The sequence below is a fragment of the Odontesthes bonariensis genome, chromosome 17, assembly GCF_027942865.1.
Source record: "Odontesthes bonariensis isolate fOdoBon6 chromosome 17, fOdoBon6.hap1, whole genome shotgun sequence".
Taxonomy (NCBI): domain Eukaryota; kingdom Metazoa; phylum Chordata; class Actinopteri; order Atheriniformes; family Atherinopsidae; genus Odontesthes; species Odontesthes bonariensis.
The window spans coordinates 19,355,978-19,381,110 of NC_134522.1; the positions used below are offsets into that span (position 1 = coordinate 19,355,978).

The window sequence follows — 25,133 nt, forward strand, 5'->3', positions numbered from 1 at the left end:
AGAGATACATGTTTAAGTTGATTGTATGTAAAGGTCACACATGTCATTGAAGACTCGTTTTGTTTTTTTTCTCTCTTCTTGCTTAATTGATTCTCTCTCTCTTTCATGTACAGGAGGCTATATTAGGAAGACCTGCTGATCAGTACACCGTTAAGATCACCGATCATTCTATTATTCTACACATTAGCAAAGAAACAGCTGTTACCTGAGACCTGAAGTTTTTTTTTTTCTATGATCACACAATTACATTGGAAAGTGATCAGCCCTGTTTTCACTCAAATTCCCACAATCTCTACTCTTGAGTGGATTTTCAGCATACGGTCAGATCCAGGTTGGTATGACACTGTCATTAAGAAACCATAACAGCTGATTATTGAGTCACACTGTTGGGTTCATTATGTATACAAGGGTATTTATTCGAGCTAACTGTATTAAAATGAGGCAGAAATGATATTAAGAGTTTATTATCTAGTTTTATAATCATTATTTATACAGCTTAGTAAAGACCAAAGACCTCACATAATTTTGTGACTGGTGTTGTTGCTGAATCTTGCTGATCTTGGCTTAATTCTTGCTTTTCTCTATGACTTACCTTTCTCAGGACAGAGCATGTCATCGGCAACTTTTCACAAAATCTTACGACCCCTTCTGTTTGCTACTTTTATTCTGGGATGCTTTGTGACTGTGTTTTTGATGTATTTTAAGCCATCCACCAGCTGGTTTTACACTCCGGTAGATTCAACAGTATCCACAGACAGGGTCAAGAACCTCTTTTCCTCCAAGACCAATAAAAATGTAACCACTATGCTGGTTTGGCTTTGGCCCTTTGGACAAACCTATGACCTGAGTCTCTGCAGTTCTCTCTTCAACATCGAAGGTTGTTTCATCACAGCAGACAGAAACCTCTACAACAAATCGGATGGGGTCGTCATACATCACCGAGACATCTCCACTGACCTGTCGAACCTGCCGCCGCTCCAGCGACCATCATTCCAGAAGTGGATATGGATGAACTTGGAGTCACCATCACACTCATCGCGCCTTCCTGGGATTGAGAACTTGTTCAATCTGACTCTTAATTACCGTCAGGATGCTGACATTGAAGTGCCTTATGGGAACATCATAGCAGCAGAAACTGAGGAGGACTTTGTACCACCTAGCAAAAACAAGCTGATCTGTTGGATTGTGAGTAACTGGAACCAGGATCATGTGCGGGTGAAATACTACAATGAATTGTATAAATACATTGAGGTTCATGCATATGGACAGGCCTTTGGGGAATACATAGCTGACCAAGACTACAACCCCACCATGGCCAGCTGCAAGTTCTATTTGTCTTTTGAGAACTCAATCCACAAAGACTACATTACTGAAAAACTGTACAACCCAATGTTATTGGGTACAGTACCAGTGGTTTTAGGCCCACCTAGGCAGAACTATGAGAACTTTATTCCAGGAGACGCCTTCATCCATGTGGATGACTTCTCCTCGCCAAAGGAACTGGCTGAGTACCTGCTGCTCCTGGACAAGAATGAGGAAATGTACCTCAGGTACTTTGTATGGCGGCGGCACTTTAAAGTAAAGAAAGCTCATTTCTGGGCAGAGCACACATGCCTGGCTTGCGATTACCTGAGAAGGCACAAAGAGTACAAAGCGTTCAATAACCTTGACAAGTGGTACTGGGGCTGATAGTCCTTTGAAGGGCTATCGTGCCTTCATCTCCTTTCCGTGTTTTCATGAATCGATATACAGCACACGTTAAAAAATGTGGTGGGTGAACATGAAGAAAATGTATACTGACTATTTAAGTGCGGCATTATGATAAAAAAAAAAAAATAATTAAAGTGATGTGGTCACCTATGCATTGTACTCAACTCAAATGTGAAGGTAATTCAGTCATGTCATTGACATATTTTGAATTCTTTCTTTTTTTTCCATATTTTCGAAGTTTTCGCTTGCACTACTAATTCAACTGATATCTGTTTTTACACACGTGAAGGAAGATAGACAGGCATCGTATTGGATGAAGGGGACATGGTACACGCATTACCTCAGTAGTGTACCGCAGCAAATTGGACTCTCCTGAGAGAGGAAGTTACCATTTAATTACGCTGTCAATTGTTCATTGTCACTGGTATTGTGTATTGGTACATAATATAGTGTGGAGCTATTGCACTAAATCTGAAGTCCCAAAACACCTCATAATGATAAATCTGTTTTGTTTTTTGGTCATTATATAATTTTGCTGCTGAAGGTAGTTTCTTTGTGGAAGAGGGTGTAATTACTGTGCTTTCACTAACTATAAATCATCTCTATGCTGTGTGAGCTGGTAATTTGTTGGTTTGCTACTGACTACAGACGACGGCGTCCTCGTCTTCTGTTGGCTCCAAGGCAGACTGGACATCACAGTCACGTGCCATCAAGTAGCACAAAGTAGAATCACAGAAAAGTCTGGTATGCCCCAAAGGTTTCTCAGTTTATCTCGCCGGCATAGTACATACGTGTCTTTGTATAACATCCCAGGCATAGATTTTGTTCATTTCTGCTGGTAACTGTTGGTGGATTTTCATTCTTTTCAGAACTTTTTTTTTTAACAAATAATTTTTTTTTGATTGACTAGAAAGCGCATCTGCATCACATAACTAAGTTATTTGATTGAGCTATTTTCTCATGTTACATTATGACCTCAAATAGCTACTCAAATCTTTTTTTTTTTTTCAGCAGATGTTATATCTTGGGTAATAATGACGGTTAATTGAATTTAAATGATCTTGTTTGGGATGTTTTTGAGGGGAAATTAAGTGAAATTCATCTTGAGATTATCAATATTCGTCTCTATGACTTGTCTGGGAGTCTGTCTGAACATGTGTTCAACATCACAGCATTATCATCATGACATCAATTTTTTTGACCCAAAAAGCAGAACTAAGCCACATTAACATTTTATGTATTCAAGATGTGCCACTGGTTTCTAGGTCAAAGATTTATTTTGGGTCATCATTTTGTAAAATTCACGGTAAAAGGAACCAGCATATAGAATAACGTGGATTTTTTTTTCGGCTCTTTTAAATGCGATAATGAAACCTGTATAGGAACCTTTTGGTGAACTGATGCTTAAGCTGGATCAAACCAGCCTGCTAACTGAGATCATTCCAGTATGTAGCAGTTTGAAGGAGCTCCAACTCTGTTTACATGTATCAAGGAAAAATATGGTGTGTTGTATATATTCTTGATGTTCAAATCTCTTTATCACGTGCAAATGTTGTCAGGAGGTGAATGGGATTCCATTTTATCTCTGTGAATTTTGCCTGGTGTTTCAAGAAGCTGCGAATCAACGTGAAAAGCTCTTGAAGTAGATAAACAGGTAATGCTGTGAATGTCAGGACAGCCAACTTTATGTTCAATTAGTTCTTGTATCAAGCTCTGTTGGTATTAGGTAACTGTGAAAGTTGTGCCAAATTGCAGCAGAGATTTATGACTTTTATTTATGTGAAGATGTGTGACTCACTGTGTGTTTGGCATCTTTGTTGGAGCTGTTGTGAGTTTAGATATTATCATGCAAGACCATGGCTTTTCCCACAGGTTAGCAATGAAACCCCCCCGCTCATGGTTTCACAGTGTATCGTCCTAACTCATATGAAAACAAAGCTTTCTTGTCAAACATATGAAGTGACTTTGAACAGCAGAAGGGTTTTTTTTTTTTTTTTTTTTTTTTAACTATTGGTGATTGTCCCTCTTTCATTTTTTCTTCTTTTCCCTCTCTCTTTTTTTTCCACGAAAACAAATATGATGAGCTGTGGCTTCTCTGTCCCCCTGCCCGAGTCTGTGAATGTGTCACAGCACCAGAGAGAACAGGAGGTCTCCAGATATTGTATGTCCAGACAATTTATTAATGCTCTTAAAAACACTTTATATGGAGTGGGATAAAATCTGTAACTGGGGTTTTTCCATGAATGCAAATGTTCTGCCAGTTCGCTGAAATAATCAGTCAATGCAAGTTTTTTGCCAAATCGTTGTATTTGCCAAATGTTATGTTTTAAGTTTTGGTGTCTGATAGTGTAAAAAATAAAAGATATGGACAAATGGGTAAACATGAGTGAAGCATATTGTTCTTTTTGTAAACACTTGGTCAGTGACGTACAACTACTGGTAATGATGTGAAAATCAGTTCAAGTCAATCTTTAACTGAAAACTTTTGAAAGCTGATTGTGGACTTGATATTAGCAACATGTTTTCAAACGAGGGGGGCGGAGGCAACAGAAGAGAAGAGAAACCTGCTCGCACAACTGACAATTAATTAGGATGGGAACATGATTGACTATAAAAAGACTATCCCAGAGTGGCTGAGTGGGAGGAGTTCACTTCTCTGTGAGAAAATTGATGGACTAATACTATAACACAGAATATTATTGAAAGATTCAGAGAATCCAGTAACAAATGGCATAGACAATATATAAGGCAGAAAATCAATACTGAAGGTTCATGTTCTTTGGCTCAAAACAGTAAACAGTGGTGTTGATACCACCAAGACTGTGGGGCACTCTGTTCTGAGAGCAGACAGTGCTGACCTCTCAGAGTGCAGCTATCATTCTCATGCATAGGTACAATATTTGCAACAAAAGCAACACAAGCCCTCACCCTATGACATCTTGAACAGACTCCCACAGACAAGAGCTCACTGATACTTGATACAATGTCAATGCATTACATTACATTACATTACATTACATTACGGTCATTTTGCAGACGCTTTTATCCAAAGCGACTTACAATAAGTGTGTTCCACATTGGTAGGCAAAAGAACTTCAGGTCACTAGAAATCATAAGTGCATTTCCTTCCAAAAATTTAAGCCAAGCTCTGCTGCACCAAGACTAAACAGTTAATTATGTATCCTTTTTAAATTGACTGTCTCCATATAATCTAACAGATATTCTCAACATTCACATCCCTGTAAGAGCACCGTGGTCGACCAGCCAGTTTGAAAGAAATTTCACGACTCAACTTGTTGCACACCTGGCATCCTATCCTGGCATCATTGGTCTCCTAGACCAATGATCCTCGCGGTACCACCCTGGAATTCTCTGAGCTCCTGAGAACGACCCATTCTTTCACAAATGTTTGTAGATGCAGTCTGCATGCCTATGTAGTGGACCCATAGGTCTTGAACACAACCCAGGTAGTCAACCTGTAAGCACCTCCCTTAGCTCCTCCCCATGCTGTATATAAAGCCTCAAAATGGCTCCCTTCAGCCTCTTGCTGAGCTGGTGTGGTGACCTAATCCAGGTGGTGAGTAGGGTCCCTGTTTCATCATGCATGTGTCATGCAATCTTTGGTTCCTACTAACACGTGTTTTTGTCTTTTTAGGTTTACTTGCTGCTGTGCTGTTTTGTTAATTTGTTTGTACTGTTCTGTTGTGCAGTTTTGTTTGGTTTGTTCTACTTTTCTTTTGATTGTGTAGTTCTTTGTCTTTTAGTTTGATTATTGATTTGATTATTAGGTTTGTTAACCTTTCCGTTTTTTTGAGTTTCCATGTGGCCTGGGTGTCATCAGGTGGGAGGCTAGGCACTATGGTGAGGATCTCACTTCCGTTTTGGCATGCAAGTACACTGGGAATATTTAGCGTGTTTGTGGTGGCTTTCAATTGTAGTGTTGCACCCCAGCTTAAGAGACACACATCCAGTAGTATGCCTTCCACTGAGGCCCCAGCCCACTGATTTTTAATTCTGTTATTTGGCTTTTAATATGGTTATAGCCGGCCTTTTAGCTTTCTGTTAATAAAAATATTTTACTAAATTCGTCTTGTTTAACCCTTTACTCTCGTTTCTTCGCAGCAGCTATACTTAAGTTTTATTCATAAATATTATCTTCAATAAATATATTTTCTTTACATCACTGTCTCTGCCTCCTCAGTCACGACCCTGTGTCCTTACAGCAATTGGGTTTCAGTTGTCATATCCTGGGGTGCAAGTCCCCAGGTGGTGTTGTTGGCTCTAAAAAATTTCATCCTTTACTCCGCTCCTTGCCACACCTAGGTGCTTGAATTTATACACCTGTGGCCATGGAAATGATTGGAACACCTGAATTCAATTATTTGGATGGGTGAGTAAGTACTTTTGGCTATATAGTGTATATTTATCCACACTAATCCCAGTTAGTTCAGTTGGATAAACATAACCAGGCTTCGCTTTGAATGTTGCGACTGCAAGAAATTGTTGGACAGAACGATCTCTTTTCTTTCATAAAAAATGGTCCAGTGTGTCCTATGCGAAAAGAGATATTGAAGGAAGCCTTGAAGCTTCTTTCTTTTGAATTTAGAGAATTCAAACGGCTCTTATCATGACTGCGACTTAGATACTTCTGGGCAGTTTCTCTCAATTGGGAGCCTTAAGCTAAAAGACTATTTGAGAAAGTATTCAGATTCGCTTAACAAAAATAGAAAGACTATAGCTCACTGTGATACTTGCAGAATAGGGAGAGAACATTTAAATTTTCCTGTGTTTTTCAGACTGGAATTTTCAGTCTTTAGAAATATTTTGTAACTTTTAATCCACATCTTAACTGAACAGTTTATTAAAAGACCAATGATTTTCTCACCTTTCCGTTTGAGTCTATTGTGAAGCAGATGGGGATCAGACAACAAAACTAACTGAGCTGCAGAAATCTTGAATTTGGCAAAAATTAACTGTATGATGTGAGTATCATCATAAGGAAGAGTGATTTGTCGCGACTGTATCACGGTTCTCTCCCGAATTTTGTTGAGTGTGCTGCTAACAACAATTTACGTGACTCGTTTATATTTTTCAAATACAATGAAGTTGGCATGTGAAGACACCGGAAATCAGTTAATTTGTACTTATGTCTCTTAAATAGAGGTTTAAATTATTCAATTATGAAATGGCAGATTGGGTTATTACTATTAACTACACCTGTCCTCACTGGTGTTCAGCCTCTATTTCTGAGAAATAGAATAAATTGGGTGACGCTCCACCAAAGGAGAAAAAATTTTAGTTTTTTTTTTTTTTTTCTTCCATGTACTTCTACAATGCCACAGTAGTTGTGACCATTCTAAAAAGTTTGGCCTGCCTGTATGTCATTGTCCAATCAGTATTGGCCCATGCTTCATAACTGCTTTTCTGGGTGATTTCAGTCAGATTGAAAAATTGCCTAAACTGCTCTCATAAACTCATTAGCCCTGACAGTTATGTGGAGTGAGTCACATTCAAGGTCAATATGAATAATGCTGAAGCTAATCCATCTCCCAGGATCTCCCTTTAATCGTTGTACTAGCGAAGATTAATTGGTTAAAAAATAAATAAAAATTAGGACCTTCAAGACCAAATCTGAACATCAGACAAGTTTCTACCAAAGACTGGAAATCATTTAATCAAGAATTTTCATGGAGTTGGTATGAGTGAAAATACTTGCAAGAAGAAAGAAAAGGATGGAGGTAGATGGAAAAAAAGCAAAGACTGTAAAGAGGCCTGTGACACAATCCTGACTCATACCAGAGAGGTTTTCCTGCACGTTGTGCTACTAGCAAAGATGTTTGAGCAACATTGCCATACATTTCCCACTGAGGCTCTGAATGACTCTGTGAGGGTATATCCCATGCTGAACAAGGCAATGCACCTCAATCCTGAATTGAAAGGCTGCTGTAGCGCACTGGTACTGTAAGGCAAGGCAATTTTATTTGTAGAGCACAATTCGTACACAAGGCAATTCAAAGTGCTTTAGGCTCGACTGAGATACAAACTCCAGAATACATTTTCTGAGACTGCGGCTCGGTTGAACATCCTTGGGACCACTACCATAACAGCTGAATGATGTTTGAATAGTTGAATGAGATGTTTCTCAACATTAAAGAGAAATTCCTGAAAATGCAATGGACCAGGAATGTCTCAATGCACTGGCCAATGTTTTCTGTGGAGAGTTAACTATGCCTGACCTCAATGAGAGGGTGATTGATCACATTCAAAGAGAGATGAGTAAAATTTCAATCCAGGTAATGTAATTTAGTGACACACATAAAATCAGTTAGCATACTATCTCTCACAGTGAGCATTAAGACTGCATGTTATCATTGTGAGATAATGTTGTTGTGACTTCTATCCACTTGAACTGCCCTGAACAACCCAGGATGTGAACTGTGATATGTTACAAGACAAAGGCAATGCAAGAATGCTTGTCTTTCTATGAACACACATACAACTGATTCACTGTTGATGTTGATTTTTGATTCAACTCAATTCAATTCAATAATACTTTATTAATCGCCTCGGGGTCCCCCCAGAAGAGCTGGAGGAAGTGGCCGGGGACAGGGACGTCTGGGTCTCTTTGCTCAAGCTGCTGCCCCCGCGACCCGACCCCCGGACCAGCGGAAGATGATGGATGGATGGATGGATGGATAATCCCCGAAGTGAAATTATATTTCTGCAGTCTTAATTATTATTACATTTATGCTATTGTTAAAGATGGATGATGAAAAAAAAAAAAATTAGCTGACAAACATGCTTCATCAGTCAATGTGTTCTTCAGTTTCTTCGGTGCCAACCGGTCAGAGACTAAGAGCGGCATTTTTTACTGTGTGACCACAAAGAGCCACATTATTTAGAAAAATGACCGAATTCTCTCCGTTCCATCCGTCTGTTCTTGACTCGCTCTCGTCTCGGTCACGTGATGCATCAACGCTGATATTAAACCCACGAACCGAGCAAAATGAGTCAAAAACAGGCGTGTTTGGAAAGCTTCTTCCCAGCGAGGAGACAGAAGAAGAGGCTGTGACCACCAAGAAAAAGAAAGCTGCATTTTGAAAGCATGTTTAAGCGTTACCATAGCGACCAGAGAGCGTTAGGAGGCAGAGAGTCGTTATGTCAGGAGGACGCTGCTAATAAAGTTACATACAAGTACACAGTGGATTCAAGTTTATTATTATAGTTACTAAATACCACAATGTCTGTATTGGTCGTATCGTTTTATTTTGTAGTATTTATCCGCCACACCGTGAAAATATTGTCTGACATTAAACCGGTCCATGAGGCAAAAAAGGTTGGAGACCGCTGCCGTATTGAACTCAAACGAAGTGAACACGCATATTAAAAAAAACACACAAACACAAATGTTGATATGAACGTAAGAGCCACATGAAACCAGACAAAGAGCCGCATGCGGCTCAGGAGCTGCGGGTTGGCCACCCCTGCTATATACATACCTGTAGATGGCCACCCAGGGGCTGGGAGATAAATGACAAGTAATGTCATTTTTATCTTGAGTATTGAGAAGCTGAACTCTGAACAGGTGAACTCTATCAGCAGACAACATGGATAGGAATCCACTGCCAATAGTTCAACATCTAGGGTACAGAAACACTCCTTTTTGGTGACAAGTTCAGGATTACACCATCTGTTATTAACAAGCTCTGTAATCCTCCTCCTTTACTGTTATGCCTCTGTCTGCAGTCTCTGTCTTAAAGTTGAATAGAGAGGGTTGTTACAGCCCCCATGTCTCTTGATATTCCTGCTGTGTCTTCAAGGGTCAAAGCTTGTCCATTTTATCTGCCAGTAATCTCACACTTCCCAGGATTATCAAGGGAGGAAATGGTTTAAACTTCTTCCTCCTTTCTCTCAGTTTTCTTCCTAGATCATCTCTTCAACTTATTCTCTACATTATTTGGGCTTTGGAAAGTTAATTTACCTGCCCCAACTTTCCTGTTGCCATGGTTGTGCATCATAACAGATGTAAAAAAATAAATAAACTAGAAATGCACTCAGAGAGTGCAGACCTCCGCCAATGAAGCTTTTTTTTATGAGCGCATTTTTTTTATCCACCCATATATTGTAGTGAATGGTCTGAAACGATTAACGTCGTAATCCACCACGTCCGAGAGAAAGCGATGCGTCTCCTTAAAGATGAACTGAAACGAATGTTCATCTATCATTCAAATGAAATTTTTGTCTTTTTCTAAAACCATCAATCCAACTTGAACTAAATTTTCCGGGCATAACTTGTTAAAACGGCCATTTAAAAGTGTGAATTATGTGGCCTTTGGTGCGAAATTGGCCACATGAGCGTGACGTCATAGGGTTGACCTTATTTGCTAGTATGGCTGGCTGTGAAAACAACATACATTTGATGGACTTATATCTCATAAAGGAAACAAAATTCTGATACAAACATCAGCAGGTCGAAAGAACACACCTCTAACATTATGTGGAAAAACTTTCGTTGAATTTAAGCCACACAAATTGATTTAATATCTATATTGTAGAGGCTCTCTGCACCTCCCGTATGGGTAATGGAAATGAAAGTTACCATTTTTGGTACAGGATCGGCGGGCACAAAACAGCCATCGCTCCTACTACACGCTGATTATTATTAAGATGTTATCAATCAAATGACACAATAGTGTATGTTTGCTGTGGTAAACTGGAAAAGATTTGAACATGCCGGTTTCGCAGATATGACATTCTGCTGCGCTGTCTTTGACACGTTGAAACCTAACGAAGGGGCACTTTGAAATCCAGCCACTTAAAAAAAACATATGTGATAATAACATGGTTTTAATGTAAGCTTAATAAACAATGGCGTGGATTAACGGGTCGGAGATCCTCCAGTGCGCGGCCCCATCTGCGGATCCTCACGGGTCGGCGGCAGGGAGATGGGCACCCGGCCTCGGCACGACTGACAGCAGCCATCGGTAGGACTGATCCACGGAGCCTCGGATGTCGTAGCCGGCGCAATCACCGGAGAGACCAGACAGCAGATGGCGAGCGTTGTTGGTGGAGGGCAAAGCCAGGTGGGCTTTCACCCGGCATATTACTCCACCTCTCTTTCCACGTCTTCTGCGACGGCTGTTGCGTGGCAACCGACCAGGTAGATGCCATAGGTAAGAGGGTACAGACGCCAAAACAGGTGGCGGTGGCTTTGTCTGATCGTTGACGTGATCGATATTATGTCCACAGAATCTCTGATTTTCAAGAGACTCAGGCGATCATGCATCAGTAGTGATGAAAACGATAAAAACATGACAAAACACAAAAAAAGCTAGCAGAGGTAGACAGCCAGCCACTCACAACGTCGCCAAATTATAGCTGGATATGTGTGTAGACCGAAGTGCAGACCGAGCAGTCCCCTAGCTTCCGAGCAGCAAACACCGTAACAGGTGCGGCTATCGGCAGGCGGCAGCAGGCAGTGATACGATCCACCGTGCTCTTATCTTTGCCTTCTCCTTGTCAGCCTCAGTTCCAGTATTTTTTAGTTTGGGAAACATGTGCAGAGAGATGCCTTCAGTGAAGCTGCTATTTTTGCAACTAACACCATTGGCCCTCCAGCAACACAATATTTTCCACCGTGCTTTGATGTCTTAGCCATAGACGCCGCCATTACAGTTAGACTACTAGAACTTCTGTGTCAACCCTATGACGTCACGCATAAAAAAAATGAATTCGCACAAAAAGACAAAATGTGGCTCCTTTTGAGCCCGTTTTAATATGACTTCCCGGATAAATTATTATCCAGACAATATCTCATTTTAATCGCAAGGCTTGGAACCTTTAGAATCAGCAGCAAAAACTGTGAAATTCCAACAATTAAAATTCGTTTCATAAGTCCTTTAAAGTTGTGCATAGATTCAGCTGGCTCGTGTTCCGATTGAAAAGGTTTACAAAGTTAAGATGCTATCTTTCAGATGCGACTTCTCAGAAACGGCAAAAGCCTGGTTTAAGCCTGGTTTATAGTCGGTAACGCAAGACGCAACGCAAGACGCAAGCCGCAACGCAAGCCCTTGCGCGGTTGCAAGCCCCCCCTTGCGTTCTTGCGTGTGTCACCTCAATTTTCTAAACTTCACGCAAGACGCAAGCGCAAGCCACTGGCTGTGGTCGAAACCGCCTACTACTTGATCGATCTGACAGTATGCAGAGCGTTTACACACAGTGCACTTCACTCCTGCCCGAGCCGAAATCAGCCGGCCTGAAAAGCTGATTTCCCTTAAGCTATAGGCTAAACTCTGTAAATATATAACTTTAGCACCATTTGAAACATTTTCAGGCGAGAAAGTAGTCATTTAGACCCCCAAGGTGTTGATAAATCTGACAAAATACCGGCTATTTACAAGAAGTAGAAGCATGAATCCAGTCGAAGAGGTCCTGGCGGTGAATTTCCTTTCATCATAGTAGGCTTATCATTGAAAAAAGCCGCTACTCCACCTACTGTCCTGGTGGTGAATCGCCACGCAGCACACGCAAGCGCTGGCAAAGCTAAATGAAGCATAAACGTCTCGAGCCATTAACACAAGCGCAAGACCCAAGCGCAAGGGCAGTTAAAAGAAGTATAACTCAGCCTAAAGACGGCTTCCATTTGTGTTTACCTTCCCCCCTGCGCAGTTAGTGTAAGCTTTCCACCTGCGCACCCCCTCCTACCCCTCCCTCAACGACAACGAAACAACCAAGCCAAGCCACCTTGTGGCAGGTCGCAAGATTGCAGCGAACAGACGAACATCCAGACATCCAGACGAACATCCAGACAAACAGACAAACTCGGGCGATCACATAACCTCCTTGGAGGAGGTAAAAATTGCCTGAGTAACCAAAAGAAGTCATTCCAGCAGCACAACATCCAAACCAGCACAAAAAAAATGTTTCAGAATTCTGTTTTCACAGAAGAATGCTTAGTAGAAAATCTCAAGATGCAATGAAAGACACAGTATATTCAGAGCTACCGAGCTGCTTCCTCTAGGGTGGTGCTATTTGATACTAACCTTTTCAGTCAAATGCTGTTTTTAAGGCAATACTTTCATCAACGTTCATATTTGCTCATAGTAATTTTATCGATTTTTACAGGTGTTTGTACAAACCACTGTTTCCCTCTCTAAGAAGAACGATTTAGGCTATACAACCCACATTTCTATTCTAAAGCCACTATTCCCTCATATTAGCTCACTACATACTTAACTTAATCATATATTATTATAAACCAAATTCCACAAAGTTTGGGATACATTCTAAAATATAAATAAAATGCATTGAAAATTAATCTTGAATTTGATGACGGTGACGTGTTTCATAAAAGTTGGGACAGGGCCAGGTTTTCCACTGCATAGCATCCCCTCTTTGCTTGCAACAGTCCATGAATGTCTGGGAACTAAAGAGACCAGTTACTGGAGTTTTGGGAGAGGAGCGTTGTCACATTATTGTCTGATATAGGATTCTAGCTGCTCAACACTCCTTTATTGATAAGTCAAATGTTTGCAAGTGGTGAGAGGTCTGAACTGCAGGCAGGCTAGACTTCTCCTATAAAGCTATGTTCAATTCAGTTCAGTTAAATTTATTGATACCTTATTTTTATGCATTAAAGTATTATTGCAATGAAGTATCAATATGCAAAACAGTACCAACAATACAATTATTGATTGTCTTTTATCTAACTTTAATAGATGCTGAACGCATTTCTAGCATTATCTAGCTGAAAAATGCAAGGCCTTTCCAGAGAAAGATGTCATCTTTCTCCCGACATGGAGGTTGCCAGTTTCATAGAAACTAATGTACCCACGTACCATCAAAATGCAGGGTTTTCATCTAAATGCCCATAATAAGCTGGATGGTCCGTGTGCTCTATTTTTTCCAAAAAGCATTTAAAATTTTGATTGGTCAGACCAACTGATTCCATTTGCATCAGTCCATTTTAGATGAGACTGAGGGGAAATGTCTGCATTTCTGGATCATGTTCACATATGGCTTCTTCTTGCATGATAGAGCTTTATTTTGCATTTGTGGATGGTACGGTGAAGAGTGCTTACAGACAATTATTTCTGGTAGTGTTCCTCAGCCCATGAATAAAAGGACAGAATCATTTCTCTTTTTAATTAAGAGCTGCCTGAGGGGCTTAAAATCAAGTGGAATCCAATATTGATTTTCAGCCTTTCCATATACAGATGTCTCCAGATTCCTGGAATCCTTTGATGACATTAAAGGCGGGGTAGGGGATCTTTTTCTGGAACATTTTTTTACATATTGCTTGAAATACTCTTCACACCCCCATTGCAACCAATTAATTAAAAGTTTTGAAACAAATATGAAAAGTTTTAGTGGCCTCTAGAACGTACAATCTAGGAAAAACAGTATCCAATCATTGTGAACGGACCGTTCACAATGATTGGATACTGATGCCGTCTATCAAACTGCAATCTGCTCCTCCCTCCCCCTCCTTCTCCCTGTGCGCGTACCCTGCTCCGTGAACGTCCAGAAGCTTGGCAGGAAGCTAAACTAGAGCCAGCTTGGCTAGCACCTAGCATTATTAAACGTATAGTTAGCATAAACTAAATACTAAATACTAAATACGGCAACGATCGATGCTTGCTGTCAGAACAGCGCTCGTGCACCTTCGTGCTCGTGCGCGTTCATGTACTCTAGAGGCGTGCCTTCGGGGGAAAAGTGAAGAAAAGCGTTGGGACTTTTTACCTGTGTATTTTCAAAATGCAGCTTCGCTGGACTCAAAATCCAGGATCTCCTACCCTACCTTTAAGTACCGTAGATGGAATATTCAAAGTCTCCATTTTACATTGAGGAACATTATTCTATATTTGCTTCTCAATTTGTTGCTGCATATTTTTGATGTTTGCTAAATCTATGCCCATCCTTACTTCTGTGAGACTCTGCCTCTCTAAAGTGCTCTTTTTATGCAATAAAAGAGCTTTGACCTTTTTCGTCTAATTGGTCAATGGCAAAAGCCAAAATTGTGTCATGAGTGCAATAGAGTTGTTTTCGTTACAACCTGGAATTTTGTAAGGTAATGTAATATGTTTGCAATGCTTTGCTGTGTAAGATAATTTATTCATCTGTTCATTGTTTTATTAGTTTTAGGTATGGTATTCAGCGCCAGCAAACACCTAAAAACTCACGAGGACTGGAAAAGATTATGTAGAGGTAAAAACCACTGCAATCATAAGCTTTGAAAATTGCTATTTGAACATCTTAATAACAGTGAATTACAGTAGTTTAACCTAGATGTAATAAAAGGATGGACTCTTTTTTTTCATCATTAGGAGACAGGAGGTTCCTCATTTTGATAATATTTTAAAGGTGCTATATGTCTATGTAGATGTGTATATTTATACGTTTCTGTAACAAAAAAACAATTTGGTCGTCGCCGCCGTCGCGCCACTGCTCATTTGCATAAAGTTGAGACTTCCTCAACCAGAGCGACCACAGGCGATTTTGTCGCTTTTGGTGTGAGCGCCCAGTAAGTGTGTGAAGGAGAGGTATCGCAAGTCCTTTGCTCCAGCCGCAGCCAGACTGTACAATCAGCTCTGCTCTCAGTAGCCCCTCCCACTAAACATGAAGTCATTCACTTCACTTCACTTCACTTCACACTTGGACTATCCTTGATTTGTTGAGTCTGAAGTCATCAAATTGAGGACTGGAGTCTGACTCAAATCCAAGTCATGTTACTTGAATTCACTCCTCTGGTAAACAGTGGTAAAATTTCAATGGAAAATAACGAAGTAATTTAACATTAATTATGGATTTAATTAAAGTTGCATTTAAGCCCAAGTCCAACACTCTGAGACTCTGCACTAAGCAGGTGAAGGGAGGCCAGGAGCTAGAGAGCATCAGAGTTACTATCCAGGATGAAACAAAGTTCAGAGAATACATCAGGAAAATGGCTCCCAGTAATGAAAAGCTGAGACCCAGTAAAGTAGAGGAGGTAGAGAAGGAACCATCACGGAAGGATAAGCTTCTACATGGCACATACCATCAACAGATTGTAGAAGTGGCTGATATCAGGGGAGTCCCATCAAAACAAGCGTTGTCTGAAAGACTGCGCAGAAGCACTAATCATGGCAGCTCAATACGGCACTGAGCTCAAGAGCAAGAGGCCTGAGTCAACCAAACCAGACAGGACCCCGGGTGCATACTGTACAAAGAGGCCTCCAAGACAGTCTAGCTCCTAGTAGTGGGATGTAAGATGCAGGCAGGTATGGCATACACAAACTCCATAACTAAGAGGTGGAAATAGTGTGAATGAAAGTCTGTGCAGAGTATGGGTTGGAAGTCCCAAATTTAGAGTGGAAGATACCTGGAAAGGCGGTGGAGAATGACAGAGCCTGTGGGACTTCCAGATCCAGACTGATAAACTGGTGATGGCTAACCAACTAGACATTGTGGTGATCGATAAACTACAGAACAAGGGAGAAGATATAGATGTAGCTTCAAGCAAATCAGTTTCTGCGGAAACCTTCCTGTGGATAACTCACCTCAACAACCTATCTGCCTGCTCACCCTCCTATGGCTCCTGGACCCACCACACAAGCAGTGGATCCCCTCGAAATCCCTCTGAAAACACAAAACAGTAAGACAAGCTCTCCCATAAAAGTAACTCTTCTTGGATTCATCCCTGGATACTCACCTGCCTTGAGTGCTGGAATTAACTTACCTCTCCTCTTCTTCAGAGACTCAAAGCTCTTATCTGGACCAGTCCCCGGATCCCCTGTCAATACAGTTTACAGCATCTTCCTAAATAGACATTTTATACCCTTACTTGCCTCCATTGGTGTCTGCTTAAGAGTACGCTCAGTACTGGCTTTATAAGCTGTGACTGTCACAACTAGTGAAAGTAAAATCTTAATGAATCTTACTGAAATAGGAAACTGTTGGTGGGGCTGAAAGGCAATTGCTGCATTTTAAATTATTTTTTTTATTTCAGAGTCAAGACAAACCTCTGGCCTGCTGGAAGTTTTCTGTAAGCAGTGGACTGACAAGTGTCTTTAGCATCATTATTTACATTTGTAGTGAAGGCGTCAAAGATTATATTATGGACGGAAGAGGAAGGTTTATAGTGTTCCCCATTTGACATAAAGAATATCAGCACCTGACTTGCTGGTTTTGATATAGATCTGCCTAAACAATGCGAGAGACAAGCAAAGCTGCCTTTCAAAGTTTAATTCTGGGTTTCGCAACTAATTCTGCTTGGATGATTTATTTTTGTATAAAGCAGTTGTGGTGAACCTCACATGCTGGGGGCTTGACTTGCTGGGGGCTTTCTAACTCTCCTTAGCCTTAAGATGGCAGCATTATGTTACCATACATAATATAAGCCAAAAGCAATATCATACAACTTAAATCCCAGCTTCAGTTTAAACTATCAAATAATACAAGGATTAGCTGGATATCTTTGGTATTTTTTTTTCATTATCTACTAGTTAACTTATTTGTTTGTGCAGCTGAAGCCTAACTGTGCATGTTGATTGCATATAACTTCTAGACATGTAATTCAGTGTTCGTTTGTTTTACCTCCTCCACTTTCTTAATCAACTTTCTCTTTCTTTGCTCACTTAAAGGAGGCAGATCTGTAGTTTCAGTTTCAAACGCACCTCATTAAATCACTATGGATCACGGTTATTCTGCTAGTCTTGGTGTTGAATCCTGTTGAACATGACTAATTTCTTTTTTTCAGGGCAGAGCATATCACTGGCATCTTTTAACAAAATCCTACAACCTCTTCTGCTTGCTACCATCATTCTGAGATGCTATGCAATGCATTTCATGCTGTATTTTAAGCCACCCACCAGCTGGTTTTATGGTCCAGTAGATTCAACAGTATCCACAGACCAGGTAAAGAAACTCCTATCCATTAACACGAATAAAAACATAACCACTGTGGTGGTCTAGCCTTGGTCTTTTGTACAAATCTATGACCTGAGATTGCAGCTCTTTCTTAATCATCGAGGGCTGTTTCCTCACAGCAGACAGAAACCTCTGCAACAAATCAGATGGGGTCCTTATCCATCACGAGATATCTCCAGTGATTTGTCGAGCCTGCCGCCGCTCCGGCAACAATCATTCCAGAAGTGGATACTACAGTGAGACGTCCAAAAGACACAACGATGGTGCAACTTTTTTCATTAAAGATCTTTTTTTTGTCTTTTATTTTGACCGACAAGAAAGAGCATTGAGGCTTCACACTACCAAATAATTTTACTGAACTATTTTCCTGTGTTCTTTACTCTCATCTCAGGATATGACATCAAATGTTTACGCTCAGATTTAGCATCTTCTTCCAGCAGATGCCTCATGGATAAAGAAAGGAATTTATTAAAAATTAAATAATAAAAAAAAAAATTCTTTATGCATGCTGTAGGGGGGTCTATCCTCTGTATTCTCTTCCATCTTGCATTTGTCACAAAGGGACGCGATAAAGACTGAAGATGGGCAAGGATGAGGAGAAGTCTTCCTTTGCAGGATGTGTTGTGTACAGCCCACTGTGTTGCTGCTTTTTCACTATTCTGTCCTCCAGATGCGTGCCTGCGCTGCACCAGTTGACAGATAACTAAACAGTCAATAGTTATAGGTGGAACCAGACATGAGGACTAAAGTTTATTATCCTTTACTTGTGTATATTCTTTTTAGATAAACATAATTTACAGGCAACACATATTAACGAAGAATGCGAAAACAGAAGTAAACATGCTTTCTTGTGTCACAAAATGGCTGATTAGAATGCATTAGTGATGGGTCATGCGCACAAGCATCGGCTCTGAGAGTAGTGAATCAGAAGAGCCAGCTCGCATCGAGTGAGAGCCGGCTCCCAGTTTTTTTCCATTCGCTGTTTAGGTTTCTCTTTTAGTGCTCGGTCCCAGCTCTGGTTACGACAGAGCTTTGTTATGTTTGGCCAGCATGGCGACCAGCATGCGGTATTCACGTGAGAATTACGCTAGTCGTCCATTGTTCCGTCAACGCAAGCCGTATCCAACGCATTCAGTTCATTTTCAATGAAATCCGGCCGATCGTTGTCGCCGTGCTCGCAAAGCATGCTGGGATTCCGGCACGGCGAGCGGCGGACCTGCGGCACGTCAAAAAGTTGGGCTCGCTCAAAGTTTATGCAAATTTGCCACGGCAGACGTAGTGCGTTACCCAATGACAGTAGATCATCTAGTTTTTTTTTTCCCCTTTGTTTATTCACCCCTGAACGTTTCGGGTATTGCTCATGTCATTGCTATTGCGGGCAAAATGAACAGCAGCAGAGGCCAGTATGGCTGTGCTAAAACGATTGTAGGCGAATAAACACACCTAAAACATCAGGCAATTGTGTGAGCATCTCCACTTTTGCAGTAAAGTAATGACCATCAAGGAATAGAGGTTCAATCCAGTGCAAAATAATGTTCCATTGCTGACGATTTATACACATTAATTTCCCTCCAAAACTCCGAAACTTCAGTTGGTTAAAATCACAAGTTATTTACTTTCCCCCGGAGCCATTCTACCGTATGTTCTATCTACAACTTTGTATACACGCCTAGTGTAGTAGCAACACGGCGACACTAGGCATCCAATCCGGCGAGTTAAGTTGACGTGACGGAACAATGGACGACTAGCATTAGGGATGTGTAAACAGAGAGGGGGGCGGGGCAGACACGCCACTTGACTCCACTGAAAGTGAGGAGCTACCTTGAGGAGCCCCTCATCCAGAGAGCAGAAGACCCACTGAGCTGGTGGCAGGCCAAGGCCTCAGTCTTTCCACGCCTGGTGAAGGTGATGGAGGGTATGTATTGTTGCCACATTAGTTCCTTCTGAGAGATTCTTCTCTCACGGATAGGCGAAATCGTATCAGCTGTTAATTTGTGCAATAAAAAAGTTTAATTGAAATAAAAAAATGTAAGAGTGGTTTTGTCACAGAATAAATGCACAGAATTAGGCAAGGTCTCTCATAAAAACACTGAAAGTAAAAGGGTTTTCAACACATAAACCATGATTTTTTTTGCAAAGTTAAGGTAAAATATAGGCTACAAAAGAACCATAAATAAAGAGCCGTTCGGGAGTCGAAAGAACCGGTTCTTCTTTGGGACCCGAGTCAAAAGAGCCGGCTCTCAGAAAAGAGCTGAACTTCCCATCACTAGAATGCATCTAAAGACCACCTGACCACACTCAAACCAATGAACTGGCGACCGCTCTCAGACCAGGACCTGACCACAAAGTTATGTTAAGAATGGCCAGCATGTGTCACTATAAACACAGAACAATTGAAGTGTCAATGACTACATGACAATCATGGGGGATTTTTAAGGAAAAAAATGTAATTAATTGTAATTTTTTTTTAATAAATATATGTATATATATATATATATATATATATATATATTTATATATATATATATAAAAAGGGGAGGAAAGGGGACCCGGGAGGGAAAAATGTAACAAAACTATGTATTTTAAATAAAGGCGCGGCAAAGCCGGAATTACATAAACTGATACGAGGACAACAAAATCAAAACGCTAAGAAAACATTAAACAGATGTTGTTAATATTCTAACATTGCTTCACTGTAAAAGTGGTCAATGTAAAATAAAACCAGTTCAATTATTTCTCGGACACAATCGGGTCCATAAATGCCACGATGAAACCTGTATCAACTGAATCAAACGAGTCACCAAACCAAAATCCTTCTTGTGCGTACGGCAGTTTGAAGCAGCAGAGGGAAAAATATGGAACGTTAATAGTTTTAGTGGTCCAATATCTTTATTAAATTCAAATGTTGTCAAGTGGTCAGTTTGATTTCATTCTATATTTGATAGAAATGCCGTTGTGAGAAGCTGTAAATCAGTGTGAAAGGCATTAGACTCTTGAAGTAGATGACCTTCGAGGTCACATTCTGGACCTGGTCATTTCTAAAGGTGTTGATATTTCTTCTGTTGTTGTTACTGATTTGGCCTTGTCTGACCATTTTTGTATTTTATTTGATTTACATATTAATCAGAATGTTCAAACAACCAGCTTCTCAGTTAAGAAGAGGTACATCAATGAGAAAACAAGTGCTCAGTTTAGGGAGGCCATAGTTATGTTACCAACAATGAGCGCAGAGTCGGTTGAAGGAATGCTGGATCATTTTAACTTGAAAATTTTTAATGTAATGGAAGCTGTTGCACCGATAAGAATCAAGAGCACCTTGATCAAACAGAAAACCCCATGGAGAAACACCACTACGGTCAAAAACCTGAAAAGAGAATGCAGGAAAGCTGAACGTAAATGGAGGAAAACAAAGCTTCAGATTCACTATGAGCTATATAAAGAAAGCCTGCGTAGTTATAACAATGAGCTGTGCAAGGCCAGACAGCTGCATTTATCTGAAATGATTAATAAGAATGTCAACAAGTCTCGAACTCTGTTTGCTATGGTTGAAAAACTCACAAATCCTCCTAAACAGTCAAACCCAGACCTCCTCTCCACTGAGAAATGCAATGAATTTGCCAACTTTTTTAGCCAAAAAATCAAAACAATTAGACAAAACATTAACGCAACAAAGACAAACAAGAAAACTAATCTGTGTCTAAAACCTAGAAATAACTCTGACGTTATGTCACAATTTAATGTTGTTAATTTAAAAATCCTAGAGGAAACAGTTCGGCAGCTGAAATCAACAACTTGTTCTCTGGACATAATACCATCCGACTTTTTAAAAACTGTTTTTACCTCAGTAGAAAGTGATCTCCTACGAATAGTTAACAGCTCACTGGCATCAGGCATTTTTCCCAAGTCACTAAAGACAGCTGCCATTAAGCCACTCCTAAAGAAAAGAACTCTAGATGCCTCTATGATGAACAACTACAGACCTGTCTCTAATCTCTCTTTTATATCCAAGATTATTGAGAAAGTTGTATTTAACCAGCTCAACGACTTTCTGAATGAAAGTGGAAGTCTTGATAAGTTTCAATCAGGCTTCAGACGTCATCACAGCACTGAAACAGCTCTGGTCAAAGTGTTAAACGACATTAGGTTGAATACTGATTCTGGTAATGTTTCAGTACTGGTTCTGTTGGACCTCAGCGCTGCGTTTGATACTGTAGATCACAGAATCCTGTTGCACAGGCTGGAAAACTGGGTTGGACTTTCTGGAGCGGTCCTTAACTGGTTCAGGTCCTACTTAGAAGGCCGGAGTTATTTTGTTACAATTGGCAGCTATGAATCTGAGCGAGTGGCCATGACTTGTGGAGTCCCCCAGGGGTCAATTCTTGGACCTCTTCTGTTTAACTTGTATATGCTCCCTTTGGGTCAGATATTGCAGAATTTTAACATCAATTATCACAGTTATGCAGACGATACACAACTTTATGTGTCTCTGTCACCGGACGACTGCAGCCCAGCAGACGTACTGTGTCAGTGTCTGGAGGAAGTAAACACCTGGATGAGAGAGAATTTTCTACAATTAAATGAAGACAAAACTGAGATAATTCTGTTTGGTAGCAAAGAGAAAAGGGTCAGCGTTGGTAAATATCTTGAGACTCGGGACCTTACAATCACTGACCAAGTTCGTAACCTCGGAGTGTTGATAGACTCAGATCTGACTTTCAGCAGCCACATCAAAGCTGTCACCAAGGCAGCTTTTTACCACCTCAGAAATATCAACAGAATTAAAGGTTTCCTCTCCCAAAAAGACCAGGAGAAACTCATCCATGCATTCATCTCCAGTAGACTCGATTACTGTAACGCTCTTTTAACTGGACTTCCCAAAAAGAGCATTAAACATCTGCAGCTCATCCAGAACGCTGCTGCTAGAGTTTTAACCCGGACTAAGAGATCTGAACACATCACACCAGTTTTAAAATCTTTACACTGGCTTCCAGTCAGTCACAGAATAGATTTTAAAAGCCTGCTGATGGTTTACAAATCCCAGAATGGTTTAGGCCCAAAATACATCTGTGATATGTTCAGAGAATATAAACCCAGCAGAGCTCTTAGATCCAAGGACTCAGGTCAGCTGGTCCAGTCCAGAGTCCAGACTAAACATGGAGAAGCAGCATTTAGCTGTTATGCTGCAAATAAGTGGAACAAACTGCCACTGGAGATTAAACTTTCACCAAATGTAGACATTTTTAAATCCAGGTTAAAAACATTTCTTTTCTCATGTGTCTATGCATGAAATATCTTTTAACTTATCTAGACTGTTGCCTGATTTTAAATTCATTTAAATGATTTTATTTGTTTCTCTTTATATTATTTTATGTATTTTTAATGCTTCTTGCACTCCCTGCTGCAATGCTTTTATTTTATGTAAAGCACTTTGAACTGTTTGTACATGAAATGTGCTATACAAATAAATTTGATTTGATTTGATTTGAAACAGCATTGTAGACAATATTTTGATAGTCAGAACTGTCCCACAGATTAACTATGAAACTCATAAAAATATTGACATTAACCTTTTAATGTCTGGGTCTGCCATTTGGTACATACAAAAATTGGTTTTAAATTGTGACAAATTATATGGGGCTTTATGTACAGCTTAAACAAGACAACATTGGCTATTGGGTTACCTATTTTCAAGCTTTATGGTCAGCTACTGTTCATATTCATCACAATTTTTTATTCATTTTTTGCATAAAACCAGTGTTTCCCAAAATGTAAAAAAAAAAAAAAGTTCACAGATTGCAAAAAAAATATTTAGAAATGAATACTTTCAGTATTAAACTTATATTTCTTGCAAAGAAACAAAAACAGACAAAAAAAACATTGATTCAGCTCACTTTACTACCATATATTTGATCTTGTATCATGAATTTTCATTTATTTCCATATTCGCCTCATTTATTTCAAGGTTGCAGGGGGCCTGGAGCCCATCTTAGCTGCCATCAGGCTAGAGGCATTATACATCTTGGACAGGTTGCCAGTCCAGAACAGAGCCAACACCGAGACAAACAAGACAAACACACACACAATCGCTGCTCAAAATAGAATCACTAACTAACTTAACATACATTTTTTGGACGGTAGGGGGAAGCTGGAGTATCCAGAAAGAACTCATACACAAACAGGGAGAACATACAAACAAATAGAAAAGTCCTAGCTGGGATTTTGAACCGGGAACCTCCTTGCTGTGAGGTGCTGCTACCAACCACCACACCACAGTCCAGCCCATCTAGGATATATCAAATGTAATTTGCTCAGTCATTGCCCTTACACTGAAATGAAGGCATGAGTATAAATAGCTATCCAAAAGCCTTGATAAGTGATTCATGAGTGAGGGAGGGGTATGTTGTCAGGGTTACAGGTCAATTGTAAGGCTGTTGTTGGTTATCTCATATCCTTAATGGCACGTAGGTATTTACGGTTGTACCAACATGCAAAGGTAGCATATCTTTGTCAAGGGCTTTCTTTCACTTAACAAGTCAAAGTATGTGATAAGTGTGTGTTGGACAAATAGTCCATCGATGTCATTTGGGGATTAATGTGAAAGTTCAGATGGCAAGGGGGTTTAATCCTCCTGTTTGTGGAAGCTGAGACAGAGCCACATACGAGATCATTGCCATCAGCAGCGGACTGAGAATTTGTTTGATAAAATGCAACGCTCATAACTGTAGTCCAATTGTTAAAAGTGCAGCAAGTTGCTCTTCTGTTCAACTAAAAAAATCATTTAAGCCAGTTATCAGGTAGTTTTAAGGTTTGTGACATTTCCAATTCTCAATAGAAATTGCCAACGATGTGAGAATCTGGCGATTACTGAAAAATTAAGCTTGTTTACCTATTATACGCTATTATTATATAGGTGTTTCACAGAAAATAATGTCACTATCATTAGTAACTGAAAGTTGGATAAAAATAAAAATCTTTATTTTGGGTACGGGAATATTTTAATTTAAGCTGATCATTTCAACCAAAGGTCATCATTAACTTTGTGCATAGATTTTCCAAGCACCACCAAATTTACGAGGCAAAGGAAAGCATATTTGAATGGGTACATACCTTGGAGTAGACAACTTTCTCTCCCCTTTTGCTGTGAAAACAACTATATATACCATGACCCATTTTAGTGAGAACTGACGGGAAGTGGCAGGCATCGTTGGTGGAGGTATTACCAGGGCACTCATGAGGCCTCCCTGAAGGGGTCTAAGGTTTTTGAGATTGTAGACTGAGATGATTGTACCTCATTGCCCCCTGCAGCCCTCTGTGTAGCTATCCTGTTCACTTGAAAATACTGTGTTGAAAGCAAACTCTCCACGTTACAGAAGAGCAAAGAGGCCAGCAAGAGACAGGTTTGTGAGAGTCCTCTTTTTAACTACCAGAGCTACCCCTCATCCAAACCTAATGGGCCCTACTTATGTTGTCATCATCATGCCAACCAGCTGTCAGCTTTGGTGCAACAAGGCTTTTGT

The 25,133-nt window shown here is 40.2% G+C and overlaps 1 protein-coding gene across 1 annotated transcript in view; it reads left to right on the plus strand.

Moving 5' to 3' along the window:
* fut9a (fucosyltransferase 9a) overlaps positions 1 to 4,082 on the plus strand; it is a 28,544-nt gene extending 24,462 nt beyond the window's left edge. Inside the window, exons 3-4 of the mRNA XM_075448373.1 lie at positions 114 to 331; positions 602 to 4,082. Coding sequence (XP_075304488.1) covers positions 232 to 331; positions 602 to 1,689 — 1,188 coding nt within the window. The 5' untranslated portion in view covers positions 114 to 231 and the 3' untranslated portion in view covers positions 1,690 to 4,082. The remainder of the gene's footprint in view (positions 1 to 113; positions 332 to 601) is intronic.
* The last annotated feature ends 21,051 nt before the right edge of the window (positions 4,083 to 25,133 follow it).